This window comes from Panthera uncia (assembly GCF_023721935.1).
Source record: "Panthera uncia isolate 11264 chromosome B3 unlocalized genomic scaffold, Puncia_PCG_1.0 HiC_scaffold_1, whole genome shotgun sequence".
NCBI classification, from domain to species: Eukaryota; Metazoa; Chordata; class Mammalia; order Carnivora; family Felidae; genus Panthera; species Panthera uncia.
Window position 1 is genome coordinate 113,122,020 of NW_026057582.1, and position 20,268 is coordinate 113,142,287.

General features: G+C 51.9%; 2 protein-coding genes across 3 annotated transcripts in view; one reads left to right on the forward strand and one right to left on the reverse strand.

Annotated features, from left to right (window-relative positions):
• SCAMP2 (secretory carrier membrane protein 2) overlaps positions 1–20,184 on the reverse strand; it is a 23,363-nt gene extending 3,179 nt beyond the window's left edge. The window contains exons 1-8 of one of the 2 annotated variants that reach the window (XM_049613886.1): positions 19,940–20,184; positions 6,981–7,049; positions 6,450–6,548; positions 5,746–5,874; positions 4,497–4,614; positions 3,816–3,944; positions 2,979–3,138; positions 1,811–1,912 (exon numbers count right to left, since the gene is read on the reverse strand). In XM_049613886.1, the coding sequence (XP_049469843.1) occupies positions 1,811–1,912; positions 2,979–3,138; positions 3,816–3,944; positions 4,497–4,614; positions 5,746–5,874; positions 6,450–6,548; positions 6,981–7,049; positions 19,940–19,996 (863 nt within the window). In that variant the 5' untranslated portion in view covers positions 19,997–20,184. The remainder of the gene's footprint in view (positions 1–1,810; positions 1,913–2,978; positions 3,139–3,815; positions 3,945–4,496; positions 4,615–5,745; positions 5,875–6,449; positions 6,549–6,980; positions 7,050–19,939) is intronic. The other variant, XM_049613887.1, reaches the window with a different exon arrangement.
• Positions 19,848–20,268, forward strand: part of MPI (mannose phosphate isomerase) — a 14,760-nt gene continuing 14,339 nt past the window's right edge. The window contains exon 1 of the mRNA XM_049613889.1: positions 19,848–19,921. The gene's annotated coding sequence lies outside the window, so the exon portion shown is untranslated. The remainder of the gene's footprint in view (positions 19,922–20,268) is intronic.

Below are 20,268 nucleotides of genomic sequence, written 5' to 3' on the forward strand. Positions count from 1 at the left end.
GGGTGCCTGGGTGGCTCAGTCGGTTAAGCGTCCAACTTCAGCTCAGGTCACGATCTCGCGGTCCGTGGGTTCGAGCCCCGCATTGGGCTCTGTGCTGACCGCTCGGAGCCTGGAGCCTGTTTCAGATTCTGTGTCTCCCTCTCTCTCTGCCCCTCCCCCGCTCATGCTCTGTCTCTCTCTGTCTCAAAAATAAATAAACATTAAAAAAAATTAAAAAAAAAAATTAAAAAAGAAAAAAACATTATGCTGAGAGAAGCCAAACACAAAAAGCCACCTACTGTATGGTTCCATTTATATGAAATGTCCAGAATAGGCTGATCCAGAGACAGACAGCAGCTTAATAGCTGCCAGGGGCTCGGGGAAGGAGGGATTAAGTATGGCGTTTTCCTTTGGGGTGATATAGCGTTTCCTGGAACTAGACAGTAGTGAGGGCTGCACAACACTGTGGATCTACTACACACCACTGAATGTTCTGCTTTAAGACGGTTTAAGTAGTAAATAAAACAAATGTTATGGGTATTTCACAATCAGTAACAAGAAAGGAGGATTACATCCACCCAGCTGTGGGGGGCCGGAGGGGAGGTGAGGAAGGCACTGGGAAACTGGGGGCTGCAGGGCTCGAGAGGGAAGCCCAGGCAGGTCATGGGGGCAGGGGGGCGGCGGAGGGGAGTCCGGACCAGAACTCAAGCCTTCTGACTCCGAGTCTAGAAGCAAACAGCAGTTAGGCCACAGCCTGTCTTCCAGGATCTCACTAAGAATAGTGAGTAATGAAACCGGGTCACCAATCAAAGAGAAAAGGGCCAGATTAGAAACAGCAAGGTGAGGGGCGCCCGGGTGGCTCAGTTAAGCATCCAACTTCAGCTCAGGTCATGATCTCACCATTACTGAATTTGAGCCCCAGGTCAGACTCTGTGCTGGCAGCTCAGAGCCTGGAGCCTCCTTTGGACTCTGTGACTCCCTCTCTCTCTGTCCCTCCCCTGCTCACTCTCTGTCTCTTAAAAAATAAATAAACGTTAAAAAAAAAATTTTTTTTTTTTTAAAAGAACAGCAAGGTGAGAGGGAAGAGGGGTGGTGGGAGGGCAGTGGGGACGTGCTCGGAGTGCAAGGTGAGTCAGCCCCTCCCTCCTCTCTGGATCAGCTGCACTGGAGGAAGGGGACCAAAATAGTGCAGCCCTTCCAGGCCCAGGCTTTCAGCCAAGCATCAGCCTGACCATTCTGTGATGTTCCCTGTGCACTGGGGCGGAAAGGAAAACATCAGCCATCAGGTTTTCTTTCTAAGGCTAATTCTGAACTGAGGACTACAGCGCCCAGGAAACTCAAGCCAGTTATACGCTCAAAGCAAGAAGGAGGCAATCCAGGAGAGAGGCTAGGGCTCCATCTCCTGACATTACAGGGCCTCTGGGAAAAGTCACAGCACAGAGTCTGCAAAAGCCAGGGCATCTGTCAGCAGCTGCCCAAATCCAAGAGCTTGTCTGGGGCCTGGAGAAGTAGCCCTAGCCTCTGGGAGGGCGTGGCCGGAGAAAAGGAATAAATGCAGTCCTCCATAGGACTTAGGCCAGGTAGCCTAAGGACTCAGGGCAAGTCCACTTACAACGCCCCAGAAAGTGGTAGATGAGGCAAGGCAGTGAGTTGGTGAGCGGTGAAGAACTGGGGGCAGTGCACGGAGGCAGATGCAAGTCCACCCAACCCCTCTCCCGGCTAGGGTAGAAGACGGGTCATCTGCAAGGGCCCTCTGGGAATGAGGATAGCAGAGCGAGAGAGGCCAAGCCACCTCTAAAATGTAATTCCATCGTGCTGCCCCAGGTCTCACCTGTCCCCCAGGCCAGGGATGCCAACCAGTTGGATGATGTAGATCCCTATTTGACAAAAAAATACGAAGAAGAATACAAAGAAGCTGAAAGAGTTGTCAGACCTGTGGAGAGAGGGGGAAATCCGAAGTCACAAGAGGGCTTGGGGCTCATTCCTCAGGTTCCTCACTTGGCATGGCATCGGTCTTCATTAGGAGCCAGGAGGCAGGATGGGAGCACAGACAGCTCCAGGGGACCAGCCACATTGTCCATAAGGACACAGACACCCACAACCATAATCAAAACAGGCTTGCCCCTCCTTGCCTTCCAGTTTAAGGGGTCAATGCTTGACCCCTTACTCAAAGAGCTAATAAAGTTGCTCACTCAAAAAAACAATATAAAGAGCCTAACAGTCCATTTCCTGGTGTATGTGTTTGCATTTCATAGAAGGCAAGGAAATCTAAGCCAAAGGTATAAATATCTAATAATAAAACTGTAGGCCTGGGTGGAAGAAAAGGTATTTGGGGAGCACAGAACCCTAGACCAGACCTCCAGCTCCATGTCCTTGAGGGCTAGAATAGATTGAGGCCGCAGGTCTCCTCTGCAGAGTACATGGGAGGGTTCAGCCATTGCCCCCCAACTTCCCGGGGCCTGATAGGCTCCCAGGCCTGAAAGCATCAACTCCGAGGCACAACTGCACAAGCCCTAGGGGTCTGTGAGGTAGCTCCACTCAGGTCCACAGTATTTATTCTAGGTCAACTGCTTTGGCACTCAGCAGGCTCAAGAGAGCCTGGAGTGATAAGCCATGGAGAGCTTATCAAAGTCAGACTTTCTGAGAGTAGCTAATGCTTCAGAAGGGGGTTGAGCAGCCCCTCCCTCTACCCAGCATCTGAAATCCTAATGCACCAGACAGAATGGGAGCAGTGAGAACACAGGGAAGAGCTGCAGACCCCTCCCTAGATCTCCCATGCCTAACCCAAGGACAGTGTCCAGAGCAGACCCCAGGCACAACAACTTAGGAAAATGGCTCCTGATCCGTGTCTGCTCTCACTGTGGGTGGGAATGGGAAAGTGGATTTCCCCACCAACCTATTCTGCTCTAAGACTAGGATGGGGCCCCTGGGCTTAAGGCCCTTGGCCTGCTACCTGGGATGCCAGTCATACACTGACCCCTTGTCCAAGCCCCACTCACCTGAAGGCTTTATAGATGGGTCGGTACCAACACAGGAAGGCACAGGGGGTGAAGATGATAAACCACAGGATCGAAAGGCCAAAGTTCACTCCGTTGGTGCTGTCAACTAAGAACCAGGCCAGGCAGGCAAGCAGGTTCAGAAACAGAGTCACCGAGTGCACTGGGGAGGGGGAGGAGAGAGAGATACGGGCTCGTGCCAAGGTGACTGAAGGATTCCCAGGCATGGTGAACCACCCCCTGGGAGGACGTGAGGTCCATACAGTGAGGGGAGCTGCAGAAATACTACAGGACCTTCGTCTGCATCTAGGTGCAGTGAGCTCCCAGATCCTGATTTTCTGGGGCAGCAAAACCAGGGACCAAACCACGTTCCTAAGAGGTGAAGGGACGGCCCAGATATATGATGGGGGTGGGGAGTGGCAGTGAAAGGAAGGTGCAGACTCAAGGGCTGATTCTTGAGGGAAAGAAGCCCTTGGAGACTCCTGCCCCTGTCCCTAGATGGCCCACACTGGAGCTACAGGGAGTAGCTGGGCTACTTGTGCAGAGGGAGGCCTTCACCTAAGGGTGGCCTTTTAAGGCAACGAGCCCCACAGGAACTCTGAAGCCTCCCATTAGTCTCACTCTACGTGATCCATGGTGTGAACTGGCCCTTCTGGGGAGGTTCCCAGCACAGGGAGTAGACTGTGGAGGGCCAATTAGGGGGGCAGAAGGTACCTTCTACCCCGGCCCAGCACTGAGGAAGGTTGGAGTCTGCGGGGAGGAGCAGCCAGAGCACAGAAAGGGCCCTGGAGTCACACCTCATTTCACCTGTAAGCTCAAGAGGGCCGGGGCGGGACTCACACATCCAGAGATAGTAGAGCATCTTGCATATCCGCTGGTAGTCAGCAGGGATTTCTACCGAGAAATCCTGATAGAAGCAGGGCTTGACAGGGCACCAGAAGGGCAGGGGCGGCCAGTTGTTCTCTCTCACTGTGTAGAAAGACGAGACGAGGTGAGGCCCAGCCTCCACAGCAGCATGGCAGGGTGCACACTCCAGCAGTTTACGGGCCAAACCAGGGCTCCAGAAGGGCACCGGCAAGTGGGGCTCAGGGTCTCCATGGGTAGGGAGTGGGATGGGAAAAGGGTGATGGGACACGAACACACACAAGCCTGCTCCAAGGTTAACAGATCCCAAATGCACTGACAAACAGAGCAAAATGGCCTATGTGATTATTTTTATGAACAACCAACCCATAAGCACAAGGGGTCATCTTCGTGAAGATGAAGGGGACTTGCAGGACGAGTGTCCCTACTTCAGCAAAAATTTCAGGGCTGGGAAGGAGTGCAGAAATAACCACACCCGCTAGGTCCACACTGCAGGTCTCCTCGCCTCCATCTCCCTGCCCTGCCTGGCACTAGCACCAGGGCTGCTCTAAGATGATCAAAAGCCCGACAGGGGTCCAGGGCTGCCCCAGGACAATCAGGCTCAGGAAGAGCTCCCGTGCCAGGCCTGGCAGCCCAGGACCCAGCAGCCTCCCTTACCATGTAAGTTGGCCACAGTGTTCTGTAGCTCCCGCTCCTTGCGCTCCAGCTCGGCTGCTTTCCTGTCCAGTTCTTCCTGCTGCCGGAGCAGACTCGCCTGGGCTGCGGAGGCCACGGCCTGGGTGGCACGGAAGTGGAGCAGCCGGACACAGGAGACAGAGGGGCAATGTCAGTCGTCAGTGTGAGCAGAAAGTCAGAAGGGCCTTGCCCCATGCAGGGAGAGACAGTCCCAGCTCCATGCTGTCTTGGGTACCAGAGACCACCACAGACAGGCCAAGGTGACCTGTCTCCTACTGCCTGGACACCACCTCTGTCCCCTTAGCCGTTAACCAGCCTTAATCTGGGATCAGGGATGAAGGGGAGACCCCTGAGCTGGAGACGAGAGAACATTCCCCCATTCTGGAATGCAGGCAAAGTTCAGTTACACTGACCTCTGGGGTAACAGCGAAGGGAAAACGGCATCACAAGAGACTAAGCTGTAGCCAGAAACCCAGAGAGCTGCACCTCATCTGAAGAGCCTGGAGGGTGTGTGTGCACAGGGGAAACAGTGCAACCTGCTAGCAGTGAGTGCGGAGGGGACACGTGAGGACAGATCACGAGCACCTGGAGCCTCATGGATCCATATTTAAGTACCACCCCACCACACCCCCAGGAGCTGACCCTTTGAGGTCCACCTGAAAATGTGACCGGCTACACCCCAGCGCAGCCCCCTAGGCTTGGCCCTGCTCTGCCCGGCTTTGATGACGTGCGGAGTCCAAGCTTCATCCCCTGTCCAGAAAGAGCCTCTGAGTGAGGCACCTAGGGAACGTGAGGCCAAGCAGAGCTGGCCCTGGCGTTTCAGCCCAGGGCCCCACTCCTTCCAGGGGCTACGGCTGTTGGGGCCTGGTTATTCCCGAAGTCTACAGTCGTTTTAGGAAACAGGTATCAGACCAGTCACCTCGCAGAACGGTAAGCCAGACATATGTGTATATATGTGTGCGCGCGTGTACGCGCGCATGTGCACACACACACCCTCGCTCTCTCACTCTCTCCAAAAGGCGTTCTCCAAAGAGCCAAGGCTGACTTTAGCAGGTCACTTTCAGGCACTGGGGGCCAAAGCAGGACCAGAATGGACGATCCTGGACCATGCTGAACATCTCAGCCTTCCCTCCCAAGTCTGGTCAGAAGGCGAGAGCCTCTTGGGGCCCACGAGAGCCCAAAGCCCGGCTTGGGCCTTGCCCTCCCTCATGCTCATCTAGACTTCGCCTACCTTCGGAAGCTTTTGCATGTAGCTGTCTCTGAGAATACTATCTCCTCCTAGTAGCATCTGCCTCTCTGAGAGCTCGCTCACTGCCAGGAATCTGGTAGGCAGGAACCTGCTGGCCTGTCTACGCAGGAGCTGCAACATACAACTCCACTGTGGGTCACGCTCACTGGGGTGGTGAGGCACACGGGGCAGGACGGCGAGGTGATGGGGAGTCGAGTGTCAGACACAAAGCAGACAAGATTCACGGTATTTGGTGAAGGGACAAAGGAAAATAGGAAGGAAGGCAGAAATAAAAGAGGCTAAAAAAAGAAAAGAGAGAGAGAGAGAGAGACAGAGGGAGGGAGGACAGGAGAATGGATGAATGGATGGATAGATTGATTGATTCGGGGCCCTGAGTGAGAGGACAAACCAAAGGCCCCAGGAGGATCCGGAATGGCACAACAGAGGCAAATGCTCTCTCTGAAGGCACCAACGACCCTAGCCTGGTTATTGTTTGGTGGTGGTAATGGGGTGGGGGTGAGGATATAGGCTGGCTGAGCAGACCCTCCATGTGTAAGTGACCAGCTCCAAAGAGATTATCAAAAGGGCCCTTAAAGGGCAGCCAGGAATTAAGGTCCTCTGTCCACCTCCTCCCCCAATCTCAGGGCTCAGCTACTGGTGCTACCCTCTCAGGAAAAAAGAGGCAAAGGGATTTTTGTCAACAGTACCTGGGGGGTTGGCTGGGTTGGTTCCACTGAGGGCTGGAGAACCGCCGGCTGCGAGGGCCCAGGGAGCTGTGTGACAGGAACTGTTGTCGCTGCATTTGTCTGCGTGGGACACACCAAAGGAGGCAGATGAGTGGGGCTCCACTAGTTGGCCACACGGGGGCAGACCCACAGTGGGGTGAGTGCTGTGCCCCTGCCTGTGAGGGACATTCCCTCTGGGGCAGGCCTCAGCCTGGCCCTGCAGATTCTTAGCCTTTGAGCCTCATGCTCTGGGCAATGTGATGCTTCACCTGGCCCCCCTGGCCTTGCTGGAGCCACAGCTTCTCAGCACTGTCCTGTCCTCTTCACGGAGGGGCCCAGATGACAAATCCCAAGGGGAGAACTGCTGACTTCTTCATCCTTATCCCCACCCCAAGTTCACATTAGGACTGCAGTTTCTCAGAGCTGTCTCTGCCTCTGCCAAGGCTCCTTGCCTCAGAAACCTGGCACCACCCACGGGACCCAGGGACTCAGAAAGAGGGCATGCTCACCAACCTCGGAGAAGGGGTTGAATTCAGCCAGGCCACCTTGCGGGGCATTGGTCAGCTGGGTCACGGAGGGATCCTGCAAAGGTAAAAAGCAAAACAAACAAAAACAGCCATGAGCCACTGGGGAGAAGAGAGAACCATCTCTTGGCCCCTCCCAGGCCAGCAGGCCTCAGGGATACAGGGCTGAGGTGAGGCCCTTCCTGGTGGCCTGAAAAGCCTCTCCAGAAAGGGTCCTCTGCCCAGCCCCTGCCACACCAGAGCTGCAACCTCTTCTCCCTTTCTGGGAAAGGAGTTCAGCCCCAATGACTTCCCAGAAGAGACCTAGAGCAAGCTTTACATTCTGAGACCTCAAAACAGACACTACCATGTCCTTGTTGTGCCCTTTACAGATTCAAAAGAGTTTACAGTATTTACCTCTGGGGACTGAGTAGTTTGGGGGGGAGGGAGTGCGTGGTAGGAATACTCACTTTTTAATTTATAACCTTGCTGTACTGTTTTATTATTTTACAGAAAGCATTTATTCCTATTTAAGAAGTTTATTTATTTATTTTGAGAGAGGGACAGCATGCAAGTGGGGAAGGAGCAGAGAGAGAGAGGGAGAAAGAGAAACCCAAGCAAGCTCTGCACCAGCAATGCACAGCCCAATGAGGGGCTCGAACTTGCACACTACAATATCATGACCTGAGCCAAAGTTGGACACTTAACTGACTGAGCCACTCAGGTGCCCCTTATTATTTTTTTTTTAAGCTCATTTATTTAAGAGGGGGAGAGACAGAGAGAGTGGGCTTGTGCCCGCACACACAGGGAGAGGCAGAGAGAGAGAATCCCAAGCAGGCTCTGTACTGTTAGTGCAGAGCCTGACATGGGGCTCAAACTCACAAACCATGAGATCATGAACTAAACCGAAATCAAGAGTCGGACACTTAACCGACTGAGCCACTCAGGCACCCTCTCCTCTTATTTTTTAAAGGATGGTTTAAGGTTCTGGAACAAAAACACACTGCGGGCTGCCAGTACTGATTTTGTTAAATCAGGCACACTTGCTAAGAACAGAGGCATGAAGGGCTCAGATGAAAAGCGGAGAGAATGTTTTTGGGTTCATTTTTTTTTTCCCCTCAAGAAAATGCAAAAATGTCCTTCAGAACGCAGTCTTCCCCTGAGTCTTCAATTTTCCCTTCTCCATCTGACCTCTTCCAAGGCCAGCCCTCCCGCCTAGGGCCTGCACAGCACTTCCTGTCATCTCCTCCACCGAGCACCTCCCTGATGGCCTGGGGCCACTTGGCCTCATCTCACCCCCTCCCAGCACTCCATCATCCTTTCCCCTTCCCCATACGTAATAGGTAATAGCTCAAGTCCAGCTCCACAGCGATGCCTGGGCTCTGGGAGGAGCAGCTGTGAAGGCTGGGCACACCACGGCTGGACTCTGCCAAGGCCCAGGTTACAAGGCCTCCCCTAGGCCCCGCTCTGTGTACCTAACCCCCATCCCTCACTTCTGGTCCACAGGCTCCCATCCTGCTGTCCTGGCCTCACCTCCACCAAGAATCCACAGATTGGATTCTCAAACACAATATTAACATTAGACAGACCCTCAGGGAACAACCCCCTCAATTCTTTAGAGGTGGAAACAGATCCTACTGTGGTGCCGTACTTGTCCTAGGTCTCAAGATGGCTGGCTCCCTCTTCTGTACATTCACAGAATGTCAGCAGTGAGCGTGTTCTCTGATGTTTTTCACACATACTAACTCTCATCTTCCCACCTGGGTCTCCAGTTCCTGAAGAGTGAGACTGTGGCTGGCTGGCCCCTGGGCCCAGAGCCCCAACTCACTTCTCTCTAGACGTACCTCATCTCTGGACCCCCACCCAATTTCCTCCGCAAGGAGGCAATGTGGCTATGTCCATTCTGCTGGACAGCATTCCTGCCCGGTGGCCCCTGAAACTTAAAGGGACAAGGTGAGGTTCAGAAGGCCACCTGAGATGGAGGAACTGGCCTTGAGGTTATTTATTGGCTGAATGATTTCTCCCAGAATTACTGGGCTGACTTTCTGCAAGGAAGATCTGGAGCTCAGGTTCCATTCCCCTTTCTGACTCAGCAAACACCAAGCCACAGCACAGTGAGTGAGCTGAAGTCACTGAAATCAGATCCACCATGCAAGGAACTGGTTACCTGAGTGTGTGTCACAGGACAGAAGACAGAGGGGTGGCTCTGGTAGCTGTTTCGGGCGCTGACCCACATGTCTGGCTGAGGTGCGTGCGTTTAACAGGCAACCTTCAGACCCATGCAGAGATGTCATTTTCTTTACCAAGGTCAGCCAGAAGAGGATTCTGGGGGTGGGCAAGCTGACTACTCTGTCCATAGTGATCTCTCCTTTTTCTAAAGTCTTAAAGCTTGGTCCTTTACCCCTCACCAGACTTGCCATAAACAAATACTGTCTCCACCAGCATGCTGTAACCTCCACAGCCAGATGCTTCTCTCTCAAGTTCATACTTCTGGCTCCTAGTGCTTGCGGAAGGGCCGATGCAGAGCAGAAAGTCAAACAGTATTTGACAGTATGTGCCACATGCTCTCCTCTACTTTCTCTGGGTGATACTGCCCCAAAGCTGGAGGGTACCTGCATCACTGTGGCAGCCCCAGGGCCCACAAGCACCCTGCCTCGGAAGACGGTCCTGGAACATTCTGGGAGACCTGGGTGCTTTCTGAAAGATGAGAAGCTCAGGCCTGGTGAAAGAGTAAGGGAGCTGACATTTACTGAGTGTCCTTATACAATGATGCGATTTTGAAGTTCTAGTCACCCCAGAACCGGCCACTGTGTCGAGTTGTCAGAAAAGAAGGTTCTACCAGCTTTCCTCAACCTGGTTCTTCAAAAGAATTAAGGCCCAGTGCCCTAAGGCATCCACTGTCTGAAATGACTTGACTTCTCTCCTGTGCATCTAGAATAATCCTGGTTCTATTCCATCCTTGAAAGAACAGAGATAAATCGTCACTTCAACCAGCTTCTGAACCCTGTGGCTCAGCTGAGGTGTCCCCTCATTCAACCTCATGACCACCCCGTGAGGGATGTCTTTTTAGATTGCAGCTGGAGAAAGCCCCGCCTCAGAGAGGGGAAGTGGCTTGTCCAAGATCCCAGGGGTGGTAGCTGAGCCAGATTCTGAATTCAAGTTGTCTGTATCCAGGGACACGAGTGGGCAAGGTGAGGGTCTACCTTGTTCAGCAGTGTACCCCCAAAGCCTGGGGCACTTGACAAACGGAAGGTGCTCAATGTGTGGTTGAATGAATGAAGCCCCCTCCTGAGGAACACTGACGGGACACCATGAGTGACCAAGACAACTACTTCTGCTCAGTTTTTTATTCCTGGACTTCAGGGAAGTCCTTGGGGGAACACCTGTGTTAGGAGACATGCAGCGAGTCTTGCACTAAGGACCACACTGACTGGTCTGAATGAAGACCCTCAGCTTCTACTCTGAGTCACAAGTAACGAGTCAACAGCAGCAAGCTTCTTTCCCACTAAGCATCAGCTGGCTCGGAAGTGGGTCAAGTAGTCATTTCAAAGGATGGCGAGAGCTAAGTTTCACCTACAGAGAGGTAACCCAAAACCCCCCTGGTACACAAAGGACTGAGCCTGGCTAATGCCCTTTACTGAATATATAACAAAGAAAATGCTCCTGCACTCGGTTCTTTTCACTCTGGGAAGAGTCACAAACAGTGTGAGTGACAAACCAAGATCAACAGGATGCAGCTCTTGACCTTCTGGAGCGGATGACTGTCACAGAGACACGTGCACATAGTACAAGAGCCCAGGGCAGAGTGAAAAAGAGGGGAAGGGAGGCCAGGGAGCAGAGGAGAGGCTCACCACTGCTGGGGCAGGGGAACCCTTCGTGTGGCTGGGGTGTGAGGACCCAGAGGAAAAGAGGCAGGCGCTGGAGCTCTGCCGGGAAGGGCCTTGAAAAACACATTTGTTTCCAGTTTGGCAATCACTTTCCATGTCACAGGTGTCGGCTGTGCTTGAGCTGTGACTCTTTCTTGCTTTCGCCTCCTACACTCCACCCAAGCTCCCAGTGTGGGGTTTATTTCAGGCTCCAAATAAACGCATTAAATAAATACCTCATGAGCTAAAAAAACTCGGCCATTCTCTCTGGGAGGCAGAGTTACCAATACTTTGGAACTCTTGGGAAGTCCTATTTGCTTTGGAGACAAGGCTGTGTGTCATAGGACAAAAGAGGGCAATCATCCCCCAACCAAGTGGCTAGGTCCCAAGTAAAAAGAGCCACAGATAACCTCGGTACTCTCTTACCTGAAAATCCATCCTAAGGAAATATGACACAAATATGTAAAAATCTGTACCTACAAAGATATTTATTGCACCAGTGCTTACAATAGGAGGAAAAAAATCAGGAAATGACTTAACTGTCCAACGACAGTGAGCCCAAGAATGTTTTGGTACACATCCCCTCAATGGCCTGAACAGCCATTAAAAATCACAGCTATGGGGCACCTGCGTGGCTCAGTTGGTTAAGCGTCCAACTCTCAGTTTTGGCTAAGGTCATAATCTCTCAGTTTGTGAGTTCAAGCCCCACATCGGGCTCTGTGCTGACAGAATGGGCTTGCTTGGGATTCTCTCTCTGCCCCTGCCACCCCTCTCCAAATAAATAAATAAACTTTATTTTTAAAATAAATAAATAATCACAGCTATAAACATAGAGCAGCAATATGGAAAAGACTTTGTTATATGAATACCACATAACAATTTTGTCAAAAGCATTCATGTGAAAAGAGACTGGCAGGAAAACACATCAGAACAACAATGGCTGCAAAAGACTGGCAGAAATACAAATGATCTATTTTGTCTTCTGAATTTTCCACAATGTGATGTTATTTTTACCTTAAAAGCACACATACCCACACATTTTTAAAAAGAGCCTGAGGACCCATCAAATGAGCAACGTGCACCCAGGCCTCTCTCCTTGCCACAGCAGTGATGGACACAGTGGCCCAGAAAAGTGAGGCTGACCCACCTGGCCTGGCGCCCGAGGCCCTCCCGGACCTGGTGCCAGCACCCCTGGCGGTAGCCTGTCCTTGGTCAAACTGAGACACTTGTCATCTCCTTCCACCTTCGTTTACTCCCTAGGCGAACCGTCCCACGCCAAGTGCGGGGCTAGGACCCTGACCAAAAAGCCTTGGTTCCTGCCCTCAAGAAGTGGACAGGACAGAGAACAAGAAGCCAAGGCAGGAAGTGACAGCACGTGACTAGTGCAGGGCCAGGGCCGATGGGAGGGCTTCACAGAGGAGGGAGGGACTAAGCTGTCTGGGAGTCAGGGTAGGCTTCACGGAGACGGCACCTGAGTTGGATCTTGAAAGAGGACAAAAGTTTAGCAAGAACTAAGGAGGGAGGCAAGAGCAGCACTGTGGGGCGCCTGGGTGCCTCAGTCAGTTAAGCACCTGGCTCAGGTCATGATCTTACAGTTTGTGGGTTCAAGCCCCACACTGGGCTCTGCACTGATGACACAGAACCTGCGTGAGATTCTGGCTCTCCTCTCTGTCCCTCACCTGCTTGTGCTTTCTCTCAAAATAAATGAATAAACATTAAAAAAAAAAAAAAAAGCAACATGTGCAAAGGCAAACACACCTCTATGTGTTCAGGGCACAGGATGTGGGGCAACTCAATAGGGTGGAGGCCGGAATTCACCCAAGACAGGAGGACAAAGGACACAGAAGTTTATTGAAAACACTGCAAGGGAGCAGCAGGCAGGACAGCAAAGGAGAGACTGTCAAGAGGCAGTGCTGGGGGCTGGAGTTATGGGGGGGAGGTGAGGAGGTATGGGAATGCACAAAATATTCCTTTTCGGTACCTGTAGCCAATTGTCAGTAGTCCATTGGTCAGCCAGGACTAATGGCTATTTTGAGGTGGGTCGCCTAATGAGCCTGTTTGCATACAGCCCAGTGGTCACTCTGGGCCCTTTTACCTTACTCAGGTTTCCACCACTGAGGTCTGTTGCTGAAAAGTGGCCTCTATACAGAAGGTTCCAGGGGGCGTGCAGTGAAGAGAGACAGAAGCCAGGAGTGCCAAGGAACCAGCCTGAACAAAGGGTTGAGCCAGACAGCAGGAGTTTGGACTCCACCCATGAGAGGTGGAGGACAACTAGAGACTGTCATCTCTGCCACGGTGAGGAGAGCACAGTGAGAGGGGAGGGAGGACTGGCCGGGGCCACAGTCCACAGGGGTGATGGTGAGGACTGAACTAAAAGCATGATAACTGGGGGTGGAGAAGAGGCGACAGACTCCAGAGGCCCTGCTCAGGTAGATGCCACGGGCTCAGCCACTCTCTAGGGCAAGAAAGGGGGAGGGGAAGGGAAGTTGAGGAACTCAGTGGCTAACTTGGGTGACCGGGGAACAGTGCCACCCCTGAGCAAGATTAGTGATCACGGGAGAGGAACAGGCTTTTCAGGAGCGGGTGTGTGAAAGCAGGTGCCCCATGTTTGTTTTTTTAAAGTAGGCTCCATGCCCAAAGTGGGACTTCAACTCACGACCCTGAGAGCAAGAGTTTCAAGGCACCTGTGTGGCTTAGTTGGTTAAGCATCTAATTCTTGATTTCAGCTCAGGTCATGATCTCATGGTTTCTGAGATCGAGCCCCAAGTCAGGCCCTGCACTGACAGTGAGGTGCCTGCTTGGGATTCATTCTCTCTCTCTCTCTCTCTCTCTCTCTCTCTCTCTGCCCCGCCCCTGCTCATGCTTGCTTGCTCATGTGTGTGCTGTCTCTCCCTCTCTCAAAATAAATAAATAAACTTAAAAAAAAAAAAAAAGAATTGCGTGTTCTTAAAAAAAAAGAAAAGGGTTGCATGCCCTACTAATGGAGCCAGCCAGGAGCCCCTAGAGCAGCTCTAGATCTGGGATCACTGGGATGTGGATGCTATTCTGAAGCCGCAGTGAAAGACGACTTCAGTTGCCTCCATTGTGACCTCACGCTTTCTAGTTGGGTTCTTCTTTCCAGTTGGTCTCTGCGCTCAGGCTGAAGACCCTAAGGGCAGAGCATCCCCTGATGAGAACAGGGAACTGAAATTACCCCCTCAAGCAACAAGAACTGCCCTGAGCCAGCAAGGCCCCACACCTGACTGACTCCAAGACTATGCTCGACTTGACCTTCACTGCCCACCTACATGTACACACCCACCACTGTCCCACATTTTCCTTATATAAACCTGAAGTATTTTCGGCACTTTGGAGACAGTCTGAGCTGCTAGTCCGCCGTCTTCCCGGTGTTGGTCTTGCTGAAATAAACTCCTTTCTTGTTCCACCACTGCTCGTCTCTCTGCCTCTGGATTCTGTCAGCGGCCAGTGGCCAAACCTGGTCTGTATGGGACCCCTGTGCGCCTTGGCTATAGTGTAAATGGAAAACCTTACTCAGAGAGGTATACAGTGAGAACAAAGTCAAAGGACAGAACTGCAGCCTTCACAGCCTCAAAACAGGTGGAAGGAGGTGAGCGCCCCAGTGTTAAAGAGGCTGAGGGCAGAGAGAAGTACAGGAGAGACTGCCAGGCGAGCGAGTGTGCCACAAGCAGCAGACGTGTCCCAGGCCAGTGGCCAGAGAGGTGGCAGGCTCTAAGAGGGAGGAGGCGCCTGGGGCTGCGGGGCCACAGAATGCACAAGTGCCTTTTGCTTCTTGGTGCTCTGTCACCTGAAATATGAAATATCCTCTCTTCCCATCCGCTCTCGGCCTGAGCCTTTCTACCAAAGGACTCTGCTCTTCCTCCTCAGATCCCTCATAGTTCCTTCTGCCAAGTTTCAAATGCCTTCATCATACCCACGGTGTGTTATCATTGAACAGCTAGCATTTCTTGGCTCTCCTGCCAGATCAGAAGCGCTGGCAGGCCGTGGGCTCATTTACCTCAATCTCCTGCACAGGCCCTTGGAGCAGCAGGAGCTCAGTGATGTGCATAAATGTGTAGGCACCTCAAAGGAGCACTGCTGGGCGGGTCACACCTTGGTAATGTGCACTGGCACTCTTCTCTGAAAGAGTGGCAAGGACCCCTTGTTTGTCCTGGTTAAATATTACCATTTCTCTGAACACAGGATTATCCTACTCCAAGTAGCTCCAAAGAAAACTTAACAGAATTGTAGGGTTAAAGTCCAGCTGTGTCTCTGACCAAGTGCTTTTGAATCACCCAGCCTGGCTCCAGGTGTCAGCCATAAAGGCAGGGAGATAACTCCCATCCCCTTTACCCTCACCCCCACCCCCCGGATCTGGCAGCTGTCTGGACTCAAACTATATGAACTTCACCATTTTCAAATTTCTTGAGACAATGCTCCTGTTCCACAGGAAAGTTCTAACAGGTCCATCTGGTGGTTGTAAGAATTCCCAAAGCTACAGTCAAGCTGGAGCCCACCCTCTCTGGGAAGTGTCTGTGCAGGGAACTTTGTTCACACCCAAATCACGTTTCTGCCACCACTTTCTCCTCCCACAGGAGAGAAAAGTTTTAAATCCTCGGGAAGCAGCCACACCACCGAGATTATCTTTTAACTGCAAGGAGGCAACGTGTGAAAGTGATATTCTTCGATCTGGCAACTCATGGCACTGAAAGGCCTTCTCTGTTCAGCACCACCAGCTAGTTCACACCCCCCTCTCCCCCCCCCCCCCCGCCTTGAAGAAATGCCCAGTAGGAAAGCAGCCCCAGCACTGGTCTGGGTGACCTGCTTGTTAGCTAAGCGCTGAAAACTCAAATGGGCACGATGCCCACCTTTAGCCCTCTACTTCTTCACCACCTGACAAGACTGCCTGAGAAATTTTGGGGATCAGACATGCTGGAATCGGTCCATAGTAGGACCCGAAGATCCAGAGAGTACAAAGCAGATGCACCATAATAAGCACAGGAATTAGGGAGTGCCAGGGGGAGGTTGTGAAATCGGCAACACTTGGCTTGCAGTTTCCTGCTTCCGCCTGGAAGTTTGGTAAAACCTCTACTGCACTCTTGTGACAACTTTGCATTCACAGCTCTTCCTTTGCAGGAAGTTTGCTAAGAATCTCAAGTATAACTCCACACAGAGAAGAGGTCATATAAGCCCACACCCACATTGCAGGGCGGGGAGGTGGGTGGAAGTAGGAGGTGGATAAAAAACAAGGGTAAAGGAGTCAATTTAAAGGCACACCAGAAGTTGCAGGGCATATCACAAGAGTTAGCAGAAAAAGGAGGGGCGCCTGGGTGGCGCAGTCGGTTAAGCGTCCGACTTCAGCCAGGTCACGATCTCGCGGTCCGTGAGTTCGAGCCCCGCGTCAGGCTCTGGGCTGATGGCTCGGAGCCTGGAGCCAGTTTCCGATTCTGTGTCTCCCTCTCTCTCTGCCCCTCCCCCATTCATGCTCTGTCTCTCTCTGTCCCAAAAATAAATAAAAAACGTTGAAAAAAAAAAAATTTAGAAAAAGGATTCCATGGTTGGATAACTGAGAAATTCTGGGTCAGATCAACTTGTGCTAGGGGTGCCTGGGTGGCTCAGTCGGTTGGGCATCCGACTTCGGCTCAGGTCATGATCTCACAGTTTGCGGGTTCGAGCCCCACGTTGGGCTCTGTGCTGACAGCTCAGAGCCTGGAGCTTGCTTTGGATTCTGTCTCCTTCTCTCTCTGCCCCTCCCCACTTGGGCTCTCTCTGTCTCTCAAAAATAAATAAATGAAACAAAAAAAAATTTTTAATTAAAAAAAAGTTGAGCAAATGTCTTTATTGCAGGATTGCTCAGAGCCTTTAACAAACAAGTCTTGCCAATCTTTAAGAAAAAAATAGTGATTCCCAAAATTGTTTGACCACATAACCCTGAGCACCTTTCAGGACTGGTTATTACTCAGAACATAACTGCTATAAAGTACTATCCTGGGGCGCCTGGGTGGCTCACTTGATTAGGCATCCAACTCTTGGTTTCAGCTCAGGTCATGATCTCATGGTTCGTGGGATTGAGACTCGCTTGGGATTCTCTCTCACCCTCTCTCTCTGCCCCTCCCCTGCTTGCACGCACAAGCATGAGCTCTCTCTCAAACTTGTAAAAAATAAATAAAGTACTATCTTAAAAAGCACAGTATAATCTGTATTATCCCAGCCCCACACACTGGGGAAAAAAACTTGCATAGCTAATACTAATTAGCAAATGGTAAAACTCACTTGGCTAGTACTAATCACCCCTACCAGTACTCTCAAGAATGGGGACAGTGATGACGAAGCTGGCCTAAATAACCCCAACGCAGTTTAAGACCAATATCTGAACTTCAAAAACCTTTAAAACAGCAAGGTCCTGAGAATGAGACCCAGATCTAGGCCCCTTCCCACTGCAAATTAGCTGGTGACTCTGGCAGGTACCATCCTCACTGGGTTCCTGGTTTCCTCCTCTCTAAACCGAGGGGTTAGAATAGATTCCTGAGGATGTTCCCAGCTCCAGTACTCCACCATGGACTCTGAACACTACACTTTCATGAACCACCACGGAGTGATGGAAAGCATGACTCTGCTCTGAAAGCTGGCTAGGTGTGACAGTTTCTGAGTCTGCTGCCTCTCCCCTTGTTTTCTCCTGAGCTCTGTGCTAACACCCTGGGTAAATGAAGCTGGGTTCACACCCAGTCACCCAAGGGCTGCACCCTTCCCATGTCCCAGCCCTGGCAGTCAGGAAAGCAGACACCAGCATCACAAAAAGGGAGGGCAGCTCTCCAGGTGAAAGAGCTTGGGGGGGGGGGGGGGGCATCATGTCCAAAGTTCCTTCTCCCCGAAGAACTGTGCACCAAGAGGAAAAACACGGCCCAGGGTAAGGAGGAGCAGAGTCCCAGCCAGCCAGCTCTTGTCTTCCCACACAGGATTCCCCCACCAGATGTTGTTCTTTACAGGACCACAGCTGCTTCCTGTCCTGCCATATCCTGGAGCTGCCTGATGGACAGACTGTCTCGGTGAATGCAGAAGTTGCTTCTACCACAGTTTGCACAATCATTCCTGGGGCTGGAGATGTGGTTTAAGACTAAGACTTTCAAGCTGCTATTAATCTTGGGCAGCACTCGGGCCAACTATCTCGCCCACTGCTAGCACTGGAGACAAGCTCTCCGCATCTCTGGATGGCTGACTGCTTCTGGCAGACAGCAGCAGACATTTTATTTCCAATTCTGACAGAGGGGGAAAAAAAAGCAAATCATTACACAGAACACACTCCAAAAGACTACTAGATCCCACTCTCTCTGCTCCTCCCCTGCTCATGCTGTGTGTCTCTCTCTCTCAAAAACAAAGATTAAAAAAAAATTTTTTTTTTTTTTAAATGGGGTGCCTGGGTGGCTCAGTCAGTTAAGCGTCCCACTTCGGCTCAGGTCATGATCTCGCAGTTCGTGGGTTCGAGCCCCGCGTCGGGCTCTGTGCTGACAGGTCAAAGCCTGGAGCCTGCTTCGGATTCTGTGTTTCCTTCTCTCTCTGTTCCTCCCCTGCTCACCCTCTGTCTCTCTCTCAAAAAAAAATAAAGATTAAAAAAATTTTTAAGACTACTAGATCCCAGTGTCATACAGCAGTTCTGTAATTAAACCAAACTGTTACCAGATGACACTGGCAGGGGAAAAAAAATGCAAATGCTTTTTTCTTTACTTAACTAATAGAGATGACTGAATTACATAAGAGACAAGGTCCTTGCAAAGGTCTGTCAAGAAGCATTAAGTTGTAAGAGGAATGTTCAGGATGTTACAAAGACCAAGCTACCAAAATTTGCTTTGAGGGCTCCCTTTGACTAAGTACCTTGAGACCAAGAAAGAAACATAAAATGTTCACTCCCCTGAGAGTGTACAATTATTCCCTTCTAGTCTCCTTTGTCTTTGCACCGACCTTGAAGGAATTCAAGGGGAGAAACCTCACCCTCAAAGTACTTTCCCCACGCCTGCAGGAAACTCTGCAGCTGCCAATGACCAGATAAAGCACAAGCAAGATGAGTTAATGTGCCTAGTAACATACTGACAGAGCAGAAACCTCAGGGCTCATAAATCACCAGTCAGCACAATTAAGCTTCTCTAGAACCGGTTTTGAGCAGACATGAAAAGGAGGCACAGGAGATTTGGAGTTAACAGGAGCCCCAGCCTGTCACTGTGCAAAAGATTACCCCTGGATTACCCCTGTATCCTAGCTCAGAGGCAGAAAGGTTTCCGCTTTAAGTAGGAAGACTTCTTCAGCTATCCTTTGTTCAAAAGGTCAAGCCAGCTCAAAGGTCAGCACATCTCAACTCCCTAGCCAACACACGCGTCCATCAGACCAACATTCCTTGTGTTTCAAGACCCTCAGAGCCCCCTCACTTTTCCTCCCTCCCTAACCAGGGCTCTCTCTCCTGTCTAGCCAAATCCCAGTCCAAAATAGACCCAGAGCCAAAGTGTGGAATTCTTTTCAAGTCCGTATTTCAGTGTGCGTCGGTTATCCCCACACCCTCTTCCAACCTTCCTAGCAAATCTCCTAGCAAAAAGATTTGCGAGATTTCCTAGCAAATCTCGGTGGGTCTCCTATACCTTGTAGGCTAGTTTGGCTGTTCCGAGAGTGGGGGGGGAGAGTGGAACGTGGCATGTTCCCACATTTCTCTGTCCCACTAGAGGCTTCTACCTCTTCATTATGTTGTTGTCACCCCCCTCTCCTAACGTGACTCAAAGCAGGTGTCTCCCCAAGACTGCGGGATGTAGTAGCCACACCTCCCACACAGGTGAAGTCGCTTCTCTCCCCGACCGTATGCTTCCCCAGCAATGTCCGGCCAAAGGGGCTAGCTACATCCGGGGAGCTAGAGGGTCCCACCACTTCTTCCCAGGCTACAGCGTCCCGCCCCTCCGCAGTTCCACCTGCTGCTAGTCCCGCCCCCCAGACACTACGAAAGGCCAGCCCTCAGAGGCCATTCTCCCATTGGGCAGACAGGCCGTCTCCTACGCCACGTCTCTCTGCTCCAGCGAGAGGCCCGGGCGGTGGCCTTTGGCACCGGGGAGAAGTGAGTTGGGGGCTCTACCTGGAAGGGGTTTACGTCCACTGGGTCTGCGAAGGGATTGGTATCGAAGGACGACATGGCGGTCGGGGACTGACCGACGAGCTCCGCGAGTGCTTCGGCCTCCGGGCACCCAGACCCAGCGGCGCTCTCCGTGCCAACCCTCCACTTCCGGGAGCGAAGCAGCCGTTCTGGCGCAGGCGCAGCACCCTCCCAGAGGGGCGTGGTCCTGACGTCACAGAGGTCCGCCCCGCCCTCCTGCCGAGCCCACTACAGAGCGGCGGGTGGGCATTCCGTTTCCAGGCGCTCCTTTCGTATACCTGTGCCTCAAGGGTCGGGGTGGCTCAGAGGCA